The 22,818-nt window shown below is 41.6% G+C and overlaps 1 protein-coding gene across 2 annotated transcripts in view; it reads left to right on the forward strand.

Annotated features, from left to right (window-relative positions):
• Window positions 1-22,818, forward strand: part of LOC127977144 (contactin-5) — a 288,917-nt gene that overhangs the window by 222,790 nt on the left and 43,309 nt on the right. For both annotated transcript variants that reach the window (XM_052581846.1, XM_052581848.1), the window contains exons 12-13: window positions 378-522; window positions 21,692-21,819. In XM_052581846.1, coding sequence (XP_052437806.1) covers window positions 378-522; window positions 21,692-21,819 — 273 coding nt within the window. The remainder of the gene's footprint in view (window positions 1-377; window positions 523-21,691; window positions 21,820-22,818) is intronic.

Genomic DNA, 22,818 nt, shown 5'->3' on the forward strand with positions numbered 1-22,818 from the left:
ACTTCCTTTCATCTGTTGAGCACAAAATAATATATTTGAAGCATGTTGGTAACTAAACGGTTGACGGTAGCCATTGATTTTTATAGTATTTTTTTCTCCTTACTCTGGAAGTCAATGGCTAAGTCAACTGTATAGACAGAATTTTCCTTTTTGAGTGGGATATCCATTTGACATAACAGTATATTAGTGGCGTGATTTTCTCGTTTTCCTTTTCTTTTTTTTTCAAATTTCTTTGTATGTAATTGTCAGTTGTTGTTTTTTTGGATATGATCACTGATTCTCAGTCCTACGACTAGAAATTGATAGCACAATTTTCATTTTTGATTTAACAGACACTTTAGGATGTAACTACTGTATGTGTTTGTTTTTATAAACAGCGTCAGCTCCCGTGTTCAGCACCAACCCCGTCCGGCTCATTGCGACCGTTGGAAAAGACGTGTCTCTGGAGTGCCGTCCACGTGCGTCGCCCAAACCCAGAATCTCATGGAGGAAAAATGATAGGAGAGTCCAGCCCAGCCGAAGGTGAGTCTAAATCCCTGAAGTGTGGTTAGCTCTGTGACTGTACATGTTTTGCATGAAGGGGTGATAATTATCTGGATTCAGGATGAAGCAGTGGCAGTACACTCCTAAGGGTCCATGTTTTTAATTGATTCCAATTAAATATGCCCATAAACACGCATGCATTTACATGAATCTGTGTGCACAGGGGCTTTAATCAATGTTCTTGTCCAATGATTACCAGTCTCACGCTGGGTTCAGCTCTGCTGAGGTGTGATGTGATGACAGGTTTGTTTGCACTCACAGAGCTATTAGGCTAGTTTGCTGTGCAGGGTTGCATTGTGACTGATGTCATGTTGATTTCTTATTTATTAGTTTGTCTGTTATTAGTGTGTGTGTGTGTGTGTGTGTGTGTGTGTGTGTGTGTGTACTCAGTAGATTCATTAAATTTATCAAAAGTGTCAAATTCAAAAGATTTAACATTTAAAAAAATAAACATACTTCAAATAAATGTTTTTAACTTTTAATAAAAAGTTGCATAATAAGTGTGAGTAATTAAGTTAACAGTACTTTGTGGGCATAATAAATATATATATATATATATATATATATATATATATATATATATATATATATATATATATATATATATATATATATATATTTTTTTTTTTTTTTTTTTTTTTTTTTTTTTTTTTTTGTACAGTCACTGAAACTGCGCATTACATTTATTAAGGAGATTTCAGTCTTTTGTTCTTATTACAGGCTAAGATTTTGTGGAAAGTATGACATTTTAAAATGTGCACATTAGAATAGAATGCAGGGTTAAATGTAACCCATTTGAGTCAGTTAATGTATGACATTCTGCTTTATTCATCTGTTAAGGTCTTGTACATGTAACCTCATTAGAATTCAAATTTAGTTTGTTTGAGCCGTAATACTGAGCCTGTTGGCTGGTAGCTCATCAGATGTAGACGTTCATTTATGCATAATCTTAAATCAGCATGAGGAAAATGAACGCTAGCCCATGTACGAGCTATAGATGGAGAAGACGTGTCACTCATCATGAGTGACAGATCTGAAATTATCGGCCCCCATTGAGCGCTGTAGGCTACAAGTCTGTGAAAGGACTGCTATTTAATAACTGAGAGTCCTCACCACAGACATGTCTAGACACAAGGACCTATTCATCTGAACGAATTTATATTATTCATATTATTCCCATGGTGTCAGTGGTTGTGTTGTGATGCTTTATAAAACAAGCTAAATGGCAAACTTGGGACAATTTTGTAAATGCAGCAGGAAACAAACACTGAGTAAATTGTTGAATTCGTATTAGCCATATTACCAAATGATGAAACCCATAGTCTTCAGTGTCACAAAGAAATAATAAAGTCCTTCTTTTTAAAGGTTGATAAACCTATATATTTTACAAGCTTATCTACCCCAAAAAAGCAACATTATGTCATCATTTGCTCACCCTAACCTTGTTCCAAAGCTATAAGAATTGTTGTGGAACACAAAATAAGATATTATGAGAAATGTCCCCGCTGTACATTAAAAAGTTAAGAGTTGTTTTGGACCCAATTGACATTTATTGCATTAGCAAGAATGACTGAAACAAAAACAAAAAACGCTAATTATGACAGAATATTATTTTTGTGTGAACTATTCTTATGATGCATAATATGGTTGGTTACATTTTTATAATTTTGAATTTGTGTTCTATATTCTCTGCTGTCCATGACATTATCAGAACAGACCTGCGACTTAGCAGTATAAAAATACTGATAGACTATCTCTCTTTACACATTTTTGAGTGTCGTCATCCTTAGAATTCACACCTTGCTTGCCTCTGAATGCCGTGTGCCACATGCACCGACTGTGAGCTAATTTACTCCTGCCAAGACTGTGATGAAACCTCAAACACTTATGCAGCATGCATTTCTGAAAAGGTTTTTAGTACTTTAACAAAGTCCTATGACACTTTCCCCAGGTTCCCTTTTCCAAAGGATATGCATGTCCAAAGTCAATGCTGGCATTTGCATTGCATAATTTTTTGCTAATTTGTAACCTTTACATGATCACCTTTTTTTCATAATAAGATGCAAATTCACAAAGGATTTTAACTCTATAAAGCCTACTGCATCATATTTGAGATGCAAATTTCTAAGGCCTCTAAATGATCAAACTGTTGCTGGAAAAAAAAGCTGTTGTCCACAATCTTCTACATGCCTTCTGTTTACTTAATGGTAGTTTATATATATATGCAGGAATGCATATATCCTCACAAAAACTAATATAGGATGTGACGGTCTCTGTGAGTTCATCCAGATTGGTGGTAGCAGCTTCAAAAACACTCCAATCAGTGAGGTCAAAACAAGCTTGGAAATCCTGCTCTGTTTCGCTGGTCCATCTCTTCACAGTCCTTACTACAGGTTTAGTAGATTTAAGTTTCGGATTATAGGTTGGTATAAGATGAACCAGAGAGTGATCAGACAGCCCCAAAGCTGCTCGTGGAACAGAGTGATAGGTTTCATTTATTGTGGTGTAACAGTGGTCCAATATATTACTGTCTCTGGTGGGACATGTGATGTGATGTCTATATTTTGCCAGTTCATGGGAGAGATTTATGATTAATACAGAGTCCGGGTGTTGTTGTTCTGTCTCTGTGATCTGATCAGCGAGTTTCTGTAAAGCTGAGCTCATGTGCGCTCGTGGAGTGAAACTCCCATGGCGATTAGAACGGCTTGCAGTTGACAAACAGCACTTCTAGATCTGAACATCTTCTTTAACACAGATCTATGAACTTGAAATTGTTTTTTTTTTTTTTTTTTTTTTTTTTTTTAAGTGTAATTTGGTATATTTTTTTGTATATTTATATTTAAACTGTGCTCTTTGATTAGTTACCATTGCACTGAATTACTGAGTAGTGGATGTGTGAAACGCAATTTCGTTTTGATGAACACCATGAAAATGACAAATCAAGGAATCAAATCAAATCAAGGTCTGACAAGGTCAGGGCAACACCTTTTTTTCTGCTGTAAAATCCTTACTTATTTCTTTAAAGTAAATATAAGAATGATATTTCAAGATGGACACTTGCCAAACTAAAGCAGCTTAGATTTATTTGTGTATCCGTATATCATGTTATATGAAAAAAAGTTCATGTTTATATGTTTATCTTTGAATCATCATTGTATTGCGTTGCATTATTCTGATTTAAATTTCATCTTGATAAGATATATTACTAGGAGATGTAAAGTGACATCTAATATTCTTATAAATTTTAGGTAAGTGCTATACTGTGCTATACAAGCAAGCATTTACCAATATGTAAAGCACTTTTTCTATACTCTTATAGAAATGTTCAACTAAACATTGGCACTGGATTTCTCTCAATTAGGAACATACAGTAAAGCCAATCATAGTGCATAGACTGCCAGAATAATTAAGGGCATTACCAAAACTTACTTGTCATGTAATAGTAATAATAATATTTCAGTCAGCTAGTTAATGTTTGTGTGTGTGTGAATGTGTGGATTTATTTTAAATAGAATGTGTACAGCATAGTGAAGGAGTCATTATAGTAGTACTTTATGGAATGTAAAATAAAAATGACAGAATATTGGCAAAATAGAATTGATGCTAGTGATGATAAAATAAATTAATGAATAAATCCTTCTCCCTTGTCAAAAAATCAGAAAGAGCTTCATTACCAAGTATTTATTGTTGTTGTTTTTTTGTTGTTGTTTGTTTGTTTGTTTTTTTCACAATAAATTTGACTTGGTGACAGGAGCTTCCATTTCAGAAGAAAGTATGGACAAAAATTGATTTTTTTCTATTTATAAATGTGTTATCTATAATGAACATTGTATTGTTATGAATGTTTTAATTGTTCCGGCTAAAGATAGCCTGCAGGAAGAAACATCTGTTGTGTCTGGCTGTTCTGGGGATCAGTGTTCTCTAGCACAGACCAGAAGGCAAAAGTTGGAAGAGAGAGTGGGCTGGGTGTGTGGGGTCCAAAAGCTGTTTTTTTTTTTTTTTTTTAAGCCCTTTTCCCCGCTCTGAAAGTGTAAAGATCTTGGAGGTTGTTGGGCAGGGGGCACCAATAATCCTCTCAGCAGTCCTGACTGTCAGCTATAGTCTCTTGATGTCTTATTTGGTAGCTCAACCAAATCAGAAGGTCCTCCAACCAACCAGTCCTCTTCCTCATAGAACTATTCCTCTCCCTCGTGCAATTCTCCATCCTCTAGACATGTTCTTTCTTTTTTCTGCTTCTCTGTGTTGTTCTGTATTGTTTTGCACAAAACCAATCCAGAGAGTGCCTTTTTTTATTGTGCATGGCCATGTAATGGAAATACTTGAAATTATTCATTAAGATTGGAATCAGCTATTTCTCAATGATCACTAATTCAAATAATTCTTATCAGCTCTTTTAAGCTGTTTTTGTGGGAGAAGTAGACGTGTTACACTATATTTAAAGTTTGGAACATTAGGTCTGCATTTCTGTCATGCTGTGTTTACGCAATTTTGCAATGGGTTAACTTTTGTGAATTGAAAACGTAAAAGTGCCATAGAATGCATTCATACAATATTTTCAATTATTCTCTGATGTCCCCAGATTGTATGCAAAGATTTATCTCAAAATACCACACGGATAATTTTTTTATAGCTTCTTGAAATTGCCACTTTTAGGGTATGAGCCTAACACTCTGTTTATGTGTTTGTCCCCTTTAAATTAAAATGAGCTGCTGCTCCCACCTGCCTTCCAGCGTTGCTAAGTCTGCGGTTTGCCGCTGGTTGCTTTTCATGTCCACGGGAGGGTTTTGTTGTTAAAACCTGGCAACCTTTCTCCCTGCTCAGAAGAGTGCTGAGATCCAACAGTTCATTTCTCACGGGCATACCAGTGTTACAATGTTCTGACCTCACACATTGCTTTCAAATGCAATTTTTAACTACCACATTCCTTTTCACAATCATTGCGACTCCACATGAAGGCAGCATTAGTGAAAACCGGCAGAGACAATGGTAGCTTTAGCAACATTCGCCTTACAGAGAGCCAAGAAGTTTATTTTCGAAAACAAACTATGACACATGATGCTTACTTTGTCTGGACAACGCCAGCACTGCACTGATCCTCGTTTGTGAAGCAGTCAAGTCCGGTGTAAAATGTTAGCATAAGTATAAAACTTTTCAGTTTTTTTTTTTTTTCTTTGAACATGAAATTTAACCACTGTGTCTTCAGCGGTCTATGGAGACTCCTATGTTCGTTGGTGCATCCCAACACACGACACTTTTATTAAGGGGTGGATCTAATAGGGTGGCATAGGGTGGAAGATGCAACCCTAAAAGAAAGCCCTACCACCTTAACATGGAAAATTATGGCCAATTTGGAAATTTACCAGCGCAAATCTCCAATGTCCGACAGCCAGCACAAGAGGACACCAGATCGTCAAGAGACTGGTTTGTTTGGAAAACTTTCTCCAGGAGACACAGGAAGAAAGAGGTAAAATTAGTATCTATCTATCAAGAAATAAAGCTATAATGAAAGCACAGACTTTGAGATGATAAATAACTAACGTTACAGTGGTGTATGTGATACCTTTTAAAAAGTGTGAGGATACATAACGTCTCGGTTACGTACGTAACCCTCGTTCCCTGATGGAGGGAACGGAGACGTTATGTCGACCGACAAATGGGGTCTCACTTGGGAGGCCAATCATCTCTGATTTTAAGAGAAAACGCCAATAAAATTGGCAAGTGGATTAACACACCTGAGCCACTCCCCGTGCCAGCGGGTATAAATAGGGCGACAGGTGCATCCACTCATTAGGTTTTACGCTGAGGAGCCGAGAACGTGTCCCGGCAACAGCGAATGGTTCAAGGTTGTGGCATGGGGACATAACGTCTCCGTTCCCTCCATCAGGGAACGAGGGTTACGTACGTAACCGAGACGTTCCCTATCTGTCGGTCACTACGAGTTATGTCGACCGACAAATGGGGTCCTATGGAAAACGCCATAACCTGAACCTCGTCACAACCCTGAGGCGCTGCAATTGTTGACAAGCCTTGGCGTGCCACAAAAGCTACGCTTAAGGTCGTAACCTTCCCAAAGCCCCAGCGCAAATTCACTGACCTTGGTACCGAAGGGGCCAAAGGGTGAGTACATCGCTGCTGGAGAAGGCCATGCTGCTGTTCCGCCCACATAAAGTAAATGGAAGGGATTTCAACCTTCAGTGAAAGATTGCTTCAAATCTTCCCTATTTGTTCTTTCAGCTGGCAAGACAATGGGGAAGCGAGCCTTTAGGAAAGGTCGCTACGGAGACCACATCCTACCCGTAGGGAGGTGACATGTGGATATACCGATATGGACTGACCCAGGGGGCAGTACTACATATGGAAAGGGTCTCTGAGGCAGGTCCTACCTTGGAGTAGGGATGGAACGGCTGCCAGAAGAGACTGACAGAGCGATCTGTCAAGGGAAGACACGGGTTTGCCAAGAGGGAAACCTTACCGTGGAAGAATACACATATGGGATTACCCGTAGGGAACCCAGCCATATGGACACCTAGCCCAGTACAGGGGCTGACCGGCTCCGGGCATGCTAACGCCAGTACTGGGCCTGGCGACAGACTGCTCCGCCAAGTCTGACGCCGAGGGTGCTGGAGGATGCTCGACCAGGGTACGCCAACCGGGGAACTCTACTGGGAGAAGAAGGCGCTCACATCCCCGTGTTAGGGGGAATGGCACAGCAAGCGAGACACCCAGCCAGCCCTTCCCGCCAATTACCTGTTACCCAACACACGGGAGGAAACTGGCTCTACACGGAGGTTGTAAAACCTCGCAAAGGTGTTAGGTGTCGCCCAGCCCGCAGCTCGACAAATGTCTGCCAGAGAGGCGCCGTGCGCCAACGCATAGGAGGAGGCCACACTCCGTGTGGAGTGGGCCCTCACCCCCAGGGGGCACGGCTCGCCTTGGGAATGGTAAGCCAAGGCGATGGCGTCCACTATCCAGTGGGCCAACCTCTGCTTAGAGACAGCCTTCCCCTTCTGCTGACCTCCAAAGCAGACCAGGAGCTGCTCAGAGCTTCTGAAGCTCTGGGTGCGGTCCACGTATATGCGAAGCGCTCTTACGGGACACAGCAACGACAAGGCTGGATCTGCCTCCTCCAGGGGCAGCGCTTGCAGGTTCACCACCTGGTCTCGGAAGGGAGTGGTGGGAACCTTGGGCACGTATCCAGGCCGGGGTCTCAGGACAACGTGAGAGTAGGCCGGCCCGAACACAAGGCACTCTTCACTTACCGAAAATGCTTGGAGGTCCCCGACCCTCTTGATGGAAGTGAGCGCGATCAGGAGCGCTGTCTTGAGAGACAGGAACTTCAGCTCAACCGAATCCAGCGGCTCAAAGGGACCCCTCTGAAGTCCCGCCAGGGCAATAGAGAGGTCCCAGGAGGGAATCAGGGGTGTCCTAGGAGGATGTAACCTTCTGGCACCCCTCAGGAACCCAACGATCAGGTCATGCCTCCCCAGGGACCGACCGTCCACTGCATCGTGATGTGCTGCAATGGCAGCCACATACACCTTCAGGGTGGAGGGTGACAGCCCACGCTCCAGCCTACCTTGCAGGAAAGAAAGCACGACTCTGACCGGGCATCACTCCACTTCAGAGCATAGGCCTGCCTCGTAGAAGGGGCTCTAGCCTGAGTGATAGTGTCTACCACCGCTGGGGGCAGATCACTTAGGTCTGCCGCGTCCCGTCTAGAAGCCACACATGGAGGTTCCAGAGATCTGGGCGCGGGTGCCAAATGGTGCCAGGCCCCTGAGAGAGAAGGTCTCTCCTCAGGGGGATGCGCCAGGGAGGGGCTGTCACGAGGAGCATGAGTTCCGAAAACCAGGTCCGGGTGGGCCAGTAAGGCGCAACCAACAGGACCTGTTCCTCGTCCTCCCTGACCTTGCACAGTGTCTGTGCGAGCAGGCTCACTGGGGGAACGCATACTTGCGTAAAGCCAGAGGCCAGCTGTGTGCCAGTGCATCTGTGCCCAGGGGGGCCTGGGACAGGGAATAGTACAGCTGGCAGTGGGAGGACTCGTGGGAAGCAAACAGGTCTACCTGGGCTTCCCCGAATCGACTCCAGATCAGCTGGACCGTCTGGGGATGGAGTCGCCATTCCCCGGGGAAAGTGAGCTGTCGTGAGAGCACGCTGGCTGCACGATTGAGCTCCCCCGGGATGTGGACAGCACGCAGCGACTTGAGCCACGTCTGACTCCAGAGGAGGAGATGACGGGCGAGTTGAGACATGCGACGTGATCGTAAACCGCCCTGTCGGTTGATGTACGAAACAGCCGCAGTGTTGTCCGTGCGGACCAACACGTGCTTGTCCAGCACTAGCGGACGAAACCGTCGCAAAGCTAGATGCACTGCCAGCAACTCCAGGCAGTTGATGTGCCATAGCAGTCGAGGTCCTGTCCAGGACCCTGAAGCTGCCTGCCCGTTGCATGTCGCGCCCCAGCCCGAGTTAGAGGCATCTGTTGTGACAACAACGTGCCGGGACACTTGTTCTAAGGGCACGCCGGCCCGTAGAAAAGCAAGGTCCGACCAAGGACTGAATAGGCGGCGACACATCAGTGTGATGGTGACACGATGTGTACCGCGGCGCCATGCCCATCTCGGGACTCGGGAGTGTAACTAGTGCTGAAGTGGTCTCATATGAAGCAACCCGAGCGGCGTGACTGCGGCTGCGGATGCCATATGCCCCAGGAGCCTCTGAAAGTGTTTCAGCGGTACCACTGTCCTGCCTCTGAAGGAACTCAGGCAGTTCAGCACTGAGTGGGCACGCTCGCTGGTGAGACGTGCCGTCATACTCACCGAGTCTAACTCCACACCGAGATAAGAGATTCTCTGCACAGGGGAGAGCTTGCTCTTCTCCCGGTTGACCTGAAGCCCCAACTGACTGAGGTGCCGAAGCACGAAGTCCCTGTGATCGCACAACTCTTCTCGGGACCGGGCCATAATGAGCCAGTCGTCGAGATAGTTGAGGATCCTGATGCCCACTTCCCAAAGTGGGGCAAGGGCGCCCTCCGCGACCTTCATGAAGACACGGGGGGACAGGGAGAGCCCGAAGGGGAGGACCTTGTACTGCCATGCCTGACCCTCGGAAGCAAAGCGCAGGAACGGTCTGTGACGAGGGAGGATAGAGACATGAAAGTACGCGTCTTTCAGGTCGATCGCTGCAAACCAATCCTGGGGCTGGACGCATTTGATAACGCGTTTCTGCGTCAACATCCTGAACGGGAGCTTGTGTAGGGCCCGATTCAAGACTCGCAGAACCAGGATAGGTCGAAGGCCACCGCTTTTCTTGGGCACGATGAAGTAAGGGCAGTAAAGCCCCGTCCTCATCTCGGCTGGAGGGACCGGCTCGATTGCATCCTTCGCCAGGAGGACAGCAATCTCCTCGCGCAAGACAGGGGCGTCCTGGACTGCCACCGAAGTCTCGAGCATGCCATTGAACTTGGGGGGTCGCCGGGCGAACTGAATCGCATAGCCGAGTCGAACCGTCCGGATGAGCCAGCGTGACGGGTTGGGCAGCGCAAGCCACGCTCCCAGATACCGTACAAGTGGCACCAAAGGGACAGTCGACATACCCGCAGTGGTGCAGCGATGGGGAGTCGTGCCGGAAGGCCCAGAAGGCACTGCGTCCTGGGTCATCGCAACCACACTCCCCGTGTTCCCGGAGGAACTGGCCAGAGACGCGTGGAGAGGCGTTGCGTCTCCGAACCGCGACCTCTTGGCCGCTGGCGAAAGGGGGCGTCGTGGGTGAGAATGAGGAAGCTGTGCGTCGCTCATTGTCAGCCCACAAGCCTTGCAACTCGGAGGAAGGAGAAATTGCTCTTCCAATGAAAATGTGGGTGCCACTGGCCGTTCGACCAGCGGCGGAACAGAACCAGAAGATTCTCCACCCGGCCCTCCTCCGGGGGAGGGAGTGGCGCTCTCTCCGCCATCTCCTGAAGAGCAGTTCTCCGCATCTCCGAGTTGCCCGTGTCAGGGCCGCTTAGTCGACTTCCTCGAGGACTTTGCAGCCGGGAGTGACACGGGGGGCGCCGCTCTCCTGCGCGGGGCTCGACGCGCCGGCCTCGAAGAACTCTCAGCACGGGGCGGAGCTGGTGTGGAGGACGCAGGGGGGCGCCCTCGGCGACGAGCAGGCTGAGGCACTGCCTGCGACGGAATGGTGGCAACCAGAGGATCACGTCGTGGCAAGATGTGCTGTATGGCCTCAGTCTGCTGTTGTTCTGTCAGGAACTACTGGGCACAGCCCCTGACAGCGTCGCCACACAGGACAGCCTGGGACATGGGAGCATCGAGAAAATGCACTTTGTCAATGTCTCTCATACAGACCAGGCTGAACCTGAAACGGCACTACTGGACCACCAGAGTGGACATCGCTTACCCGAGGGACTGCGTTGTGACTTCCGTCACCCAGAAGGGGGAGGTCAGTCGCCATGCGCAGCTCCTGCATCAACCTCGGGTTGGTCCTACCCTCGTGCATTTGTTAAAGCCTTGGCTTGTTGGGTTTGCAGGATAGCCATGGCATGCAAAGCAGAGACAGCTTGGCCCGCAGCACTGTAAGCCTTGGTAGCGAGCGCGGCCGACAGCTTACAGGCCTTGGGTGAGGGGCGCGGACTATCCCTCCCAGTGGCGGCGTTTTGCGGACACAAGTGCACCGCAATCGCACTCTCCTGCTGGGGAATGTCAACACACCCCTAGCTGCCTCGCCATCGAGGGTAGTGAGGACGGAGGAACGAAATGAGCTGCTTCCGGCCGTAAAAGGGGCCATCCACGACTACATCACTTCCCCATGCACATCCGGGAAGAAAGGAACCAGAGTAAAACGCGGTTGTGAATCGCGCTCCACACCGAGAACCAATCAAACAGCCATGAGCACTCAGGGCTGGCGGTGCATTCACCTCCATCCTGATGCTCACAGCTGCCCGGGCAAGCACGGCTGTCGACTCTGGGTCCAATTCGGCAGTGGCGACAACACCCGAGGGGGGCAGCCCCGCCGAATCTTCATCCACAGAGGTCGATAACCCATCCCCCGATGCTGCAATCGACATCTGATCTCCGGCGGCAAACTGAATGACCCGCTGGGACTGCCATAAGACAGCCCAGCAAAATCACCCAGCAGCTGCACAGGACAAACACTGCGGAAGGGGTAAGAGGTCCGTGGGGCGTGGCCCGGCGGAGAAGCTCTCACGGTCACCTTCAAATCTCCCAGAGCACTAGCCGGCGGTCCTCTGCTCGAGACAGAGAAACCAGAACGGGTAGTGACAGAGGGGTCTGCTCCCTTCCCTTTAAGAAAGGGGAGACGCGATCACAGCGTTGCCATGGTCACACACGCAGTGCGTGCATGAACCATCCACGAACGCGCCTTCAGCGTGCTGAATGCCCAGACACGGAAGAGAGCGAACGTGGCCGTTGTCAGAGAACAGGAAACGACCGCATCCAGAAGGACGCGGACGAAACGGCGTCTTGAAAAAGACGCGAATCGTCCGCGATTTGCTCTTTTAGGAAATCTGCTCTCTTAGTTGAAGCGCCCAGGGGAATCGCTGAAAGGGACACCGCTGTTTGCGCCGTACCGCCAACCAGAACAGCTTCCCGACACAGCAGATGAATGGCTTTGTGGAGTATAACGGCTTTCATACAACCACTCGGCTCCGAAGCAAAAATCTAATGAGTGGATGCACCTGTCGCCCTATTTATACCCGCTGGCACGGGGAGTGGCTCAGGTGTGTTAATCCACTTGCCAATTTTATTGGCGTTTTCTCTTAAAATCAGAGATGATTGGCCTCCCAAGTGAGACCCCATTTGTCGGTCGACATAACTCGTAGTGACCGACAGATAGGGAACTTTGTTTTGTGTCAGAACTTTCACACTTTCATTCATAAATTTACCCCTTCTGTGTTTGAAAAGTGACAGGATTGAATCGCGGAATTCAGTCACAAATGAAACTTGCTGTATAAAGCAGAACGGCACGGAATTAGGCCATTTTTGAATGAATAAATCAAAAGTAGAGTTGTACATTTAAATTAGAACTCGATGTGGACTAGTGTCTGTGAAAATTAAAGGTCTTGTTCTACACGTCTCTTGGAATGAGTGCTCATTGTGTGCTCTACTACACACACACACACTGACGCACGCGTGGTGCTTCCAGCCTTTCACTATATTGACACATGAAGTAGGCTACACATGTGCACACCAGTGTGCTATGAGAGGATTTCACCATTTCATTTGATAAAACTATCGTCATTCATTCGTATAGTATACACAGACTGACAGAAACGGCAATGTCTTTACGGCAACCTGTCAAAATAAAATTTCGGTATAAGTTGAAGAAATTCAAACAGAAATATAGTACTGTTGCACAGTAGAGTATGCTATACTTCAAATAGGCCTAATAGCTAAAAAATAATAGGCCTAATAGTTTATTTAAAAAAAACAAAGAAACTCTGTCTACAACCCACCAAAATAAAAGTTCGGTCTAACTCAAAGAAATGATGTAAGAATTTGCGCAGTAAAATATACTTAAAAAAGATATACTTTAAAGGAATATCACACAAGTTTTCATAGATGTTTTAATTTAAACTGAGCCAAAACAATAACAACATATTAAAAAAAAAAAAAAATTCTAAAAGTACATTTGTATTTGTGCGTATAATGTTTATTTATTTATTATTATTGTCAGCTAATAAAACCTCTGCTTCAGGGACCATATTCATGTAACATCTAAGGCTAAATGTAGCTCTTGACTGGTTGAGTTAGATGGTTATTAACACTTAACAGTAGAAAATCAGTTGAGTCTCCCCAGCTGTAAATGTAATTGGCTGTTAAAGTCTCGTGTTTCTTATAATAAATTGACATGTTGATAACACTTAACCTTTTATAATGCTCTTAATTACATGGGGTATGGTCACTTATTCCTTATATGAACTGTTTCAAATGCAAGACATTGTTTGCATGAGATTAAGTTTGTAAATGGCAGCCTGTACCCTTTTGTAGTGTGTACATATACTATTTACCATCAAACTGTGATAACTGTGACTAAATTCAGCATATATATGTCTGCCATCTGTTGCCACCCCTCAAAAATTCCTGCCCCCTTCTCGCCACCCCATCAATATTTTTCTAGATCCGCCCCTGCTTTTAATGGCTCTTTGGCGATGACATATCTTCAGCAGCTACAGCAAGAGAACAGTTATGGCGGACCGCAGCTTCTCATTCAGGGCTGTATTTATGCTAATAGGGCAGAGAGTGTCACAAATGGGCGGGACTGCTCGTGTGATTTTTTTTGGAATTATAAAACAATGAGTGAGTGGATTTTTACCATTATAGGCTGGTTGTTTTCGCACACTACAGCCACACAACTGTGTTCAAACACCTTATGAAAGTTATTTTTGCATTCTATGGCACCTTTAAGCATTTTAGAAACTAGTTAATTGATTTATATTGTGTGAAAACATGAATTGGTATGGTCACAACAGACAGATGTCGTGCTAATTGTATGCACATTGCATATTTTTGCTCAGTTTGAGCCTCTGAGTCGTTTGACTCTCTCTCTCTCTCTCTCTCTCTCTCTCTCTCTCTCATATTCTCTTATATCATACTATTTGAGACATAATTGGTGGATGCATCACAAATGATATTTAACAAACCTTTATTTAAAACCTCTAATTAGATTTTTGGAATTAATTTATTGAAAATAAATTAAATTATTAAAATAAAATAAATATAAATGTAAAAAGTATCTTCTGACAATTACTTCATATGTCAGACTTTTTTTATTGCCTTTTATTAAGCAGATTATTAATTCTGGGGTGAATTCAAGGTCACCAAGACCTAATTTTCTCCTTCTATAAGTTAGCAGGCATTTGACAATAGTGAAACAGTAATATACGCCCTCACTTCATAATAAAAATGATGCCCTACACACATAAAAATAAATTTAAACACACCTTAACGAACAGGTTGTGGAGACCTCGAGTCCCCAATTCACCACATATTTATCACAGGCCGTGCTCGGTTGCAAGTGGACTCTGCAAAATTATTTACAGTCTTTTCTGCTGACAGTGGTACTGTTGCAAAGCAGGCAATTTATTCTGAGAAATAGCCACTGGGATTTGCGCTCTTTTCAAATTGTCCTGCAAAATGGCTTCGCCAGCCCAACAGCCCCAGACCAGTCATAAGACACAACCGCATGCGCGTACTGGCCTCAGCTCAGACCACAGAGCGACACTAAAAATGTCCACACGCAGCACAAAGCCGGCTCTCACCTTGACACCCCTCCTCAGTTCCTGCTGCTTATCAAGCTGTAGTTCCATTCTCTATCAAATCAATAATTCACAAGTAATGGTGTAACCAGCATTCAGATGCTATATGCCCTTGCAGCAACCACACGCCACAGTAAAAGATACAGTTGAGTCAGAACAAAGTGTTCTTGAGGTCAGCCGCATGGTTTGCCAGACGGCGTGTATGTGAAATTGTTCATAAAGTGGTGCAGATCATATTTGAAATGATGTTGTCTGCTGTGAGATAGATGTTTGTTTGTACACAGTGACTACTGATAGATGGGAGAAGTGAGCAGCCCAAGAATGCTCTGTTCTTCAGGTAACAAGGTGATAAATGGACTTTGAGTTCGCGTGATCTGATATATTGTGTGGCAAATTTGTCTGAGTCGTGCAATTTATTGTATTTTCTTTTTCGTGACATGGCCAGGGCAGATATAAATCTTTATTTTTCCACTTTTTGTTAGTGCTGCATTATCTTTTATAACTAGAGTCAAGGACGTTTTACAGAGAGGCTGTGTAAAGTATATCTGATTATTGGGTGACTGACATGGTTTAGTGTTTTTATCTAAATCAATTGATTTGTTCCGAAATGCATATTTAAAAATCAATGAATAAATATCTTTTGTTTAAATACCTCTTGTAATATTTGCTTGGCAAAATTATGTTTTCGAAAAAATATATATGTAATAAGGTGGTTTTGTTATTTATTTATTGATTTATATATTTTTTTAAATAATGTAAATACTTTTAACCAAATCAATGTCATGTAGTGCAATCAATATGATTAAACATGCATGATAATTATGATGATGATAATAATAATAATAATACATTTAGAAAAACCTTTAATGACATTTATGAATTAATCTTTCACAATATGATTTGTATCTTAAAATATATTTGTAAAATAATTATGATACTTATTTAAGATATACTGTAAGAGAGATATTTTACTTAAACTACATGACATAAAATAAAAAAAACATTTTTTTTTTCTAAATAGTACCAGATTAGGGTTTTTTGACTAGAAAAAATAGCAGAACCGTTTGTTTTGTTTTGCTTTTACTACAATATGGCCTAGATATTGTTTGAAGGTGTTTCGATTGTTTATTGTTCAGTCACACTTTACATTAGGGCTTCAGTATTTAACATTATTTAATTCATAAGTTAACATAAACTGCCCATGAAAAGAAAAATCTTCTGAACATCAATTAATCTTAAATATTCCAATATTTAATAGCACGTTGTTAAAATCGAAAGTTGCAACTGTGTTATCTGAGCAAACATGAAATAAGACGTATTTTTTAACAAAGATGAATTTCTGTAGCAAATGTAGCTATTGCTCATTATTGTTATTGTTAATGCATTAACTAGGGTTAACTAATGAGGTCTTATTGTAAAGTGATACCTATTGTCTTTATAGTTCTTTTACACTTTAATCTCTGTAAAATGTTTAACTTTATACATGTTTCTGTATTACTTTATTCTATTTAAATATTCAGTCATTTTTGTTATAAGAAAAAAAAAACTGTTATACTGTATTATGACCACTTTTTAAAAAACTAAATTTCAATATCGTGATAATACCACATACCGTGATAAAAGCATTAGCAATTAATCGCAACATGAAAATGTGATATCGGCATATCCCTACTTATAACAAAGAAAAAAAGAAAAAAAAAAGGAAAAATGCAATAAAATATAAATTGATGCAGTGAAGGCTAAGTTCAAGTGAAATAACTTCCTCTATGATGTGTCACGTCCATCATGTTTGTATGTAAGTGCAATCGAGGCACAGTTTTTCTCCTCAGATGATGAGGTGGTGGGGTCAGACAGCATCTGTCTGGGTCGCAGTGTATCTTTTCCATTTGTTTAAATGAAAGCTGTTATGTTTATGAAGGCCAAACATTGCTTTTGTGAATAAACAGTGTGTGAGCCGTTCACAATGATAAAAGGAAAAAGTGATAAGTCATAGGGTAGCTTTAATGTTTTCATGACTGGGCATGTTTATTCATAAGCCCAAGTAATAATTGAAAACTCTAACAATATGGATCATAAATAATTCAATATCTCTGTCACACAGTTGCTTAGTGGAAAAGAAGAAAGAAATGTCCTCAGCTGAACAGAGCTGGTCGCACTTAGATGCTGTGTTAAAAAAAAAAAAAAAAAAATAACAACACACAGTATGGCATTCCATGTAGTTGGATAGCTGAGCTCCAGATAGTTTAAATATTTTTTCTGACAGTTACAGATTAATTTTGGAATAAATAACCCTAAACTCTAAAACAAAGGCATTAAAAGGTTTCTAAATATGTGTGAACCTTTAAAGAGCCATAATTTTTTGAGTGATACCAGATAGGTGTGCCAAGTCAGACATTGTCTGCTTCCTGTAGTGACGTTCACGAAGTGTATGATAAATTATTACAGATTAAATGGATTAAAAGTAATATTGGTCAAATAAATTTAAAAAAAAAAAATAATAATTCATGATTATGTTTTTCTTCTTGTATTGGGTTTAATTCACAGTTTATGTTTGGCGGATTATCACTATTAAAACTGCACCTGGGCTCTCATCATCTTCCTCATATTTTTAATGTCAGCTATATTTCACTGGCCTGATGGATGCTTTCAGGCCAAAGTCAAAAAAGTCCTCCCTAAAATCTTAAGTTCTAGTGCTTGAGTCCTCTTTCAATGTGAGTGTAGGAGATTTTTTTTTTTTTTTTTTATCATCCATCAGATTGAAATAAGTCAGGCCGCTTATAAAAGTAATAACAACACCTTCGCTCAACAAGCTGCATGGTTTGAAGCATCATTCATGTCTTTGGCACAATCAGTGCCGGATGAGTTATTCGCTGAAGTACAGAGTCTTATCAAATCCCAAACCTTAAGAATATACAGTAGTGATGCGCGCCTTAGGAAGCTCCAAAGTAATCAGATTTAAAATAATCAGATCAGCGCTACCAACGCTATGAAAAGCTAGTATGTAATGAAATGGTGCATGAGCTACAGTTTAACATAGAAGATCCAAGAGAGAATCGCATCGCTTGTTTCAATTACTCTAACGGCACACCACATTGTCGGATGATAAAGGAGCTGCTCTTTCCCCACTTCAACTGAGTAGTTAAAATGGATTTTCAGTCAGATGATCGTTGAAATGAATTTTACAGACGTATTTGACTGGACACGGGTGACTTTAGTGAAAGGATTTTCTGACATTAGCTGTATCCAAGGAAGACGTCTCTAGATGAAGCGAAGCTCAATCGTGAGAGGAGCAGGGGTGGGATCGAAGCTGCCCTGCGTTTATCTGCCATTGACAGCTGTGTGGAGTTAATGAAGGTTCGTAATTAACATGGATTTCCGCTAATGTTCAAGGGTTTTGTATTCCAAATGAAATGTATTAATCCCATTAGTTCGAAAGTATAGGCAGCCACTCTCAAAACCCCGCGGTCAATCCTTCACTAACATCGCCAAAGAAGCCCTAGTCAGGGAAATGGAAAATCGGTCCATTGTAAACAAGCTTGTGATTATGTTCTGTGGTATTTATTCAGCCGTTCCTGTATAGCGTCTTAATGTTTCTCACTCACTGTGTTTTTCAAAGATGTTTCTCTGGAGTAGTGCAAGTTCTTTGCATCAAGTGGCCTAAAATATATTTTAGGTGGCTCTAAGGGGACGTTTCATTTTTACTACCTTCGTCACGAAGGCTCATTTGCATACTGCTTATACCCACCAGTCTCCGCTACTCGTCCTTTTGGCTCTGTGTCCTTGTCGAATGTGGGTTCTCGCTTTCTTCTACTTGAAGGAACGTCTCTTAGTTGATTTCTGCTTATGAATTTTGCACGTATGGGTTACACTTTGTCACACCTCTACGAGTTTCTGCCTGCCAATTCTCATCAGTGTCTGCTGGATCATAGTGCTTAATGCTGTAAATATGAAAGCCAAACATTATGAGACATATTAATTGGGAAGAAATTAGACTGACGGGTCCCTTTCCTCAAGACGGATAGTTTTAGGCAGAAATTGAATTTTAATAAAATGATTGCTATGTAAATATTCATTGTCACGCCTCTGCTAATCAAAGCAGGGGGGAAAAATACTGGGAGATACATCTACATCTGAATTGGTATGCTATTTTTTTCCTTTTCATTAATATATTGAATTAGTTATTATTACAGGTGCTTCTCAATAAATTAAAATGTCGTGGAAAAGTTCATTTATTTTAGTAATTCTACTCAAATTGTGAAACTCATGTATTAAATAAATTCAGTGCACACAGACTGAAGTAGTTTAAGTCTTTGGTTCTTTTAATTGTGATGATTTTGGCTCACATTTAAAAAAAAACACTAATTCACTCTCAACAAATTAAAATACTTCATAAAACCAATTAAAACAAACATTTAGTGAATTGTTGGCCTTCTGGAAAGTATGTTAATTTACTGTACATATACTCAATACCTGGTAGGGGCTCCTTTTGCTTTAATTACTGCCTCAATTCAGCATGGCATGGAGGTAAGCAGTTTGTGGCACTGCTGAGGTGGTGTGGAAGCCCAGGTTTCTTTGACAGTGGCCTTCAGCTCATCTGCATGTTCTGGTCTTGTTTCTCATTTTCCTCCTGACAAAAGCCCACAGATTCTCTCTGGGGTTCAGGTCTTGTGAGTTTGCTGGCCAGTCAAGCACACCAACACCATGATAATTTAACCAACTTTTGATGCTTTTGGCAGTGTGGGCAGGTGGCAAATCCTGCTGGAAAATGAAATCAGCATCTTTAAAAAGCTGGTCAGCAGAAGGAAGCATGAAGTGCTACAGGATTTCTTGGTAAACGGGTGTAGTGACTTTGGTTTTCAAAAAACACAATGGACCAACACCAACAGATGACATTGAATCCCAAATCATCACAGACTGTGGAAACGTAACATTGGACTCAAGCAACTTGGGCTATGAGCTTCTCCACCCTTCCTCCAGACTCTAGGACCTTGGTTTCCAAATGAAATACAAAACTTGCTCTCATCTGAAAAAAAAAAAGACTTTGGACTAATGGCGACAGTCCATTTCTTCTTCTCTTCAACTAGAAGTCTACTTCAATCTGTGTGCATTGAATTTATCTAATACATGAGTTTCCATTTGAATTGAATAATTGAAATAAATGAACTTTTCCTCGACATTCTAATTTATTGAGAAGAACCTGTGTATTTTCCATTATTTCAATATTTGAAAAAGTAATTTTGTTGGTTTTTGTTGTCTTTGCAAAGTTATTTTAAGTTGCTAAGCAAGTATCCAATTTGAATGCTCCAAATGAATTGAGAACTGAAAGTGAACTGAGACCCAATCTTGACTAGACTGGACCAAAAATGAGTCTGCATATGCAGTGTGAATGCAGTGACTTTTTCATCTACTTAAAGAGGTGACAACTTTTTAACAACTTTTTAGTGCATCCACTTTGTGACACTCAAGACACTTTGTGCTATAATAAAACCGAGAGCTTGTTCCTCATATACTCGAGTTCTCAGGAGGTCTTTTTAGAGCGAGACAGTTTTTTTTTTTTTTTTCAAATCTCTCCATTGTATTTTCCTGGACCTCAGACAAGAAATGACTTCTGTCTTTGTCTGAAGTTAATTCAGTATATGAGGGCAGCACAGAGGTGCTCTCTGAAACTGCTCTCTGAACAGTGAGTGAGAGCGAACGATAAGATAAAAGCGAGACTCTAGTTATCTCTGTTAAATTCAATTTGCCTTCCTGCTCTCTCTCTTGGTTTCAGGAAGAATGAAATGTCATTAGGAGTATATCTCATCTTGACTTCCACTCAAATTAACAGTATTCCGATTAAGGCCATTTGATGTGCCGTATTTGGGTGAGCATATTAATCATCAGAGCATTCTGTCCTTACCAACACCATCTATTTCACTTTAAGACCCACTTTTAATTTAAGCATAAGCTAAATTATATAAATGGATATTATCTTTACTTTTACATCTTCTTATGGTTATAATTAACAGCCCTTTCATTGCTTTGAACAGTTAATTGGCTATTGTCTTTTGATAGCCATCAATGTACTAAGATATTATCAGCCAATTAACATTTTAAATGACTCTATTGACTACATTATCTTTAAATCTAGATGTTAAAATAACAATGAAGGACAAGACTTGCTCACAGAGTGCAAGTACGACGATGATTCTGCGATTCTTTCTGAAATCTAGTTCTGAGATCTTGTATGCTTTTCAAAAACCTGAATCTTTTTAATATTTGTTTAAAAAAAATCTACAACAGTATTTTCATGTTTGTGTTTGTTCTTATGACATATTTACAATTACTCAGAACTCAGAACACTAAAAGACAAAAATGGGTCCCACTTTATATTAGGTGGCCTTAACTACTATGCACTAGTGTAATTATAAATGTAATTACAGTAATTAATTACCGATGGAATTACATGCAAGAACAATGTAAAAACATGTATGCTGACAATAAGTGCATTGTATCAAATTATTAATATAAATAGTAAAGGCCATCTAATATAACGTGGGACCCAAAAACAACATTTTTTTAACTTTTAAAATTTTAATCAAATAATAATTAAATATCTTTTATTATTATTTTTTTACCAGGAATATATTGCACAACATAGTACTGATTGGTCGCCATATTTACTACCAAGGTGTTAAAATGTGGTGATACCGTGGTATATTTCATTAGTTATTTAGACATAAATGTTATATTTCCTTATTACAGACACATGCTAATTAGTTTTTTTATTGATTGTTGTTATTTTTGTCTAATTTGTTTATTCCACCTTCTGAAGAAGTGAAGAAATGTTTTTTTCTGTGGCAGATGAATTACATCCTCCATTTTTAACAGGATCATGTTGCTTCGGAATAACACCCTCCGCATCATTAACTCCAGCCGCTCGGATGAGGGAAGCTACGCGTGCCGTGCAGAAAACCAGTTCGGTTCAGCGGAGTTGACGACCGTGCTTCTTGTGAAAGGTAAGAGACCCTTATCAACCTCCAGCCCCCATCCCATCAGTCCCATCCCGTGGTTAACCACACTAGAGCTAATAGAGCGCCGCCTGACTGAGCCAGATGGAAGAAGAGTTCATTGCAGCTTATCAGGCGTGAAGATGTTTGTTTTGCCTGCGCAAGAATCTACTCACAAGATCATCTAGTGTCTCCTAGGACCGCTATTGTTGAGGAGGTTGTTCTTAACCAAGAAAACAGATAATAACCAGGAGGCATGGGTCGGATTGGCTTGGTTTTATCACTGTTAACGTATGTGAGTATCTGTTGAAAGGAACCCTTAAGATACAAAATACATGTTACATGCAAAATCCCTATTTCATTATACACTGTAATGTAGAGTCTGAGGTGCTGTTTGCATCTTGTATTAATATGCATTTTGGCACAATATATTAATGTTGGAATTGATTGTTTTTGTGCGCTTCCTCAAAACACACTTCCCAAAATGCTCACATATTAGGTCAGTGGGCAGAGAGTAGGTGGCCTTTTGAGGCTATTTGAACACATTCAACCATTTGAGCCTTTACACTACTAATGTTATCCTAGTCAAATTAGTTTTCTACTCTGAATGCAATCGAAAGAGGAAAGTTCTAAATGTTTTATACCCTATTCACATCTATATTCAATGTCCCTCTTTGTGATTTTTTTTTTTTTTTTTTTATGAAAATGCATCTTAATGCCAGAAAACGATGTCGGAGTAATAATGTATGGTCACATTAGTGAAATCTCTGCAAAATATTGAGGGATAAAAAGGTCCAGAAATGTAATATACTAGTCAGATATAATGCATGTTTTATATATGATTAAAAATATAGTATGTACTGCTCAGCTAAATGCAATAATCTTATGTAATGTCAAATATTTCCAAGTGAAACTGTAGGGGGAAAAAATAGTGTAGAATTGGACTGGATTTTGGATGTTAGATGATGAAATTGTTGGTGAGTATTGCTGTTAGTTGCATCAGTAGAA

This window comes from Carassius gibelio, chromosome B18 (assembly GCF_023724105.1).
Source record: "Carassius gibelio isolate Cgi1373 ecotype wild population from Czech Republic chromosome B18, carGib1.2-hapl.c, whole genome shotgun sequence".
In the NCBI taxonomy this organism is placed as follows: domain Eukaryota; kingdom Metazoa; phylum Chordata; class Actinopteri; order Cypriniformes; family Cyprinidae; genus Carassius; species Carassius gibelio.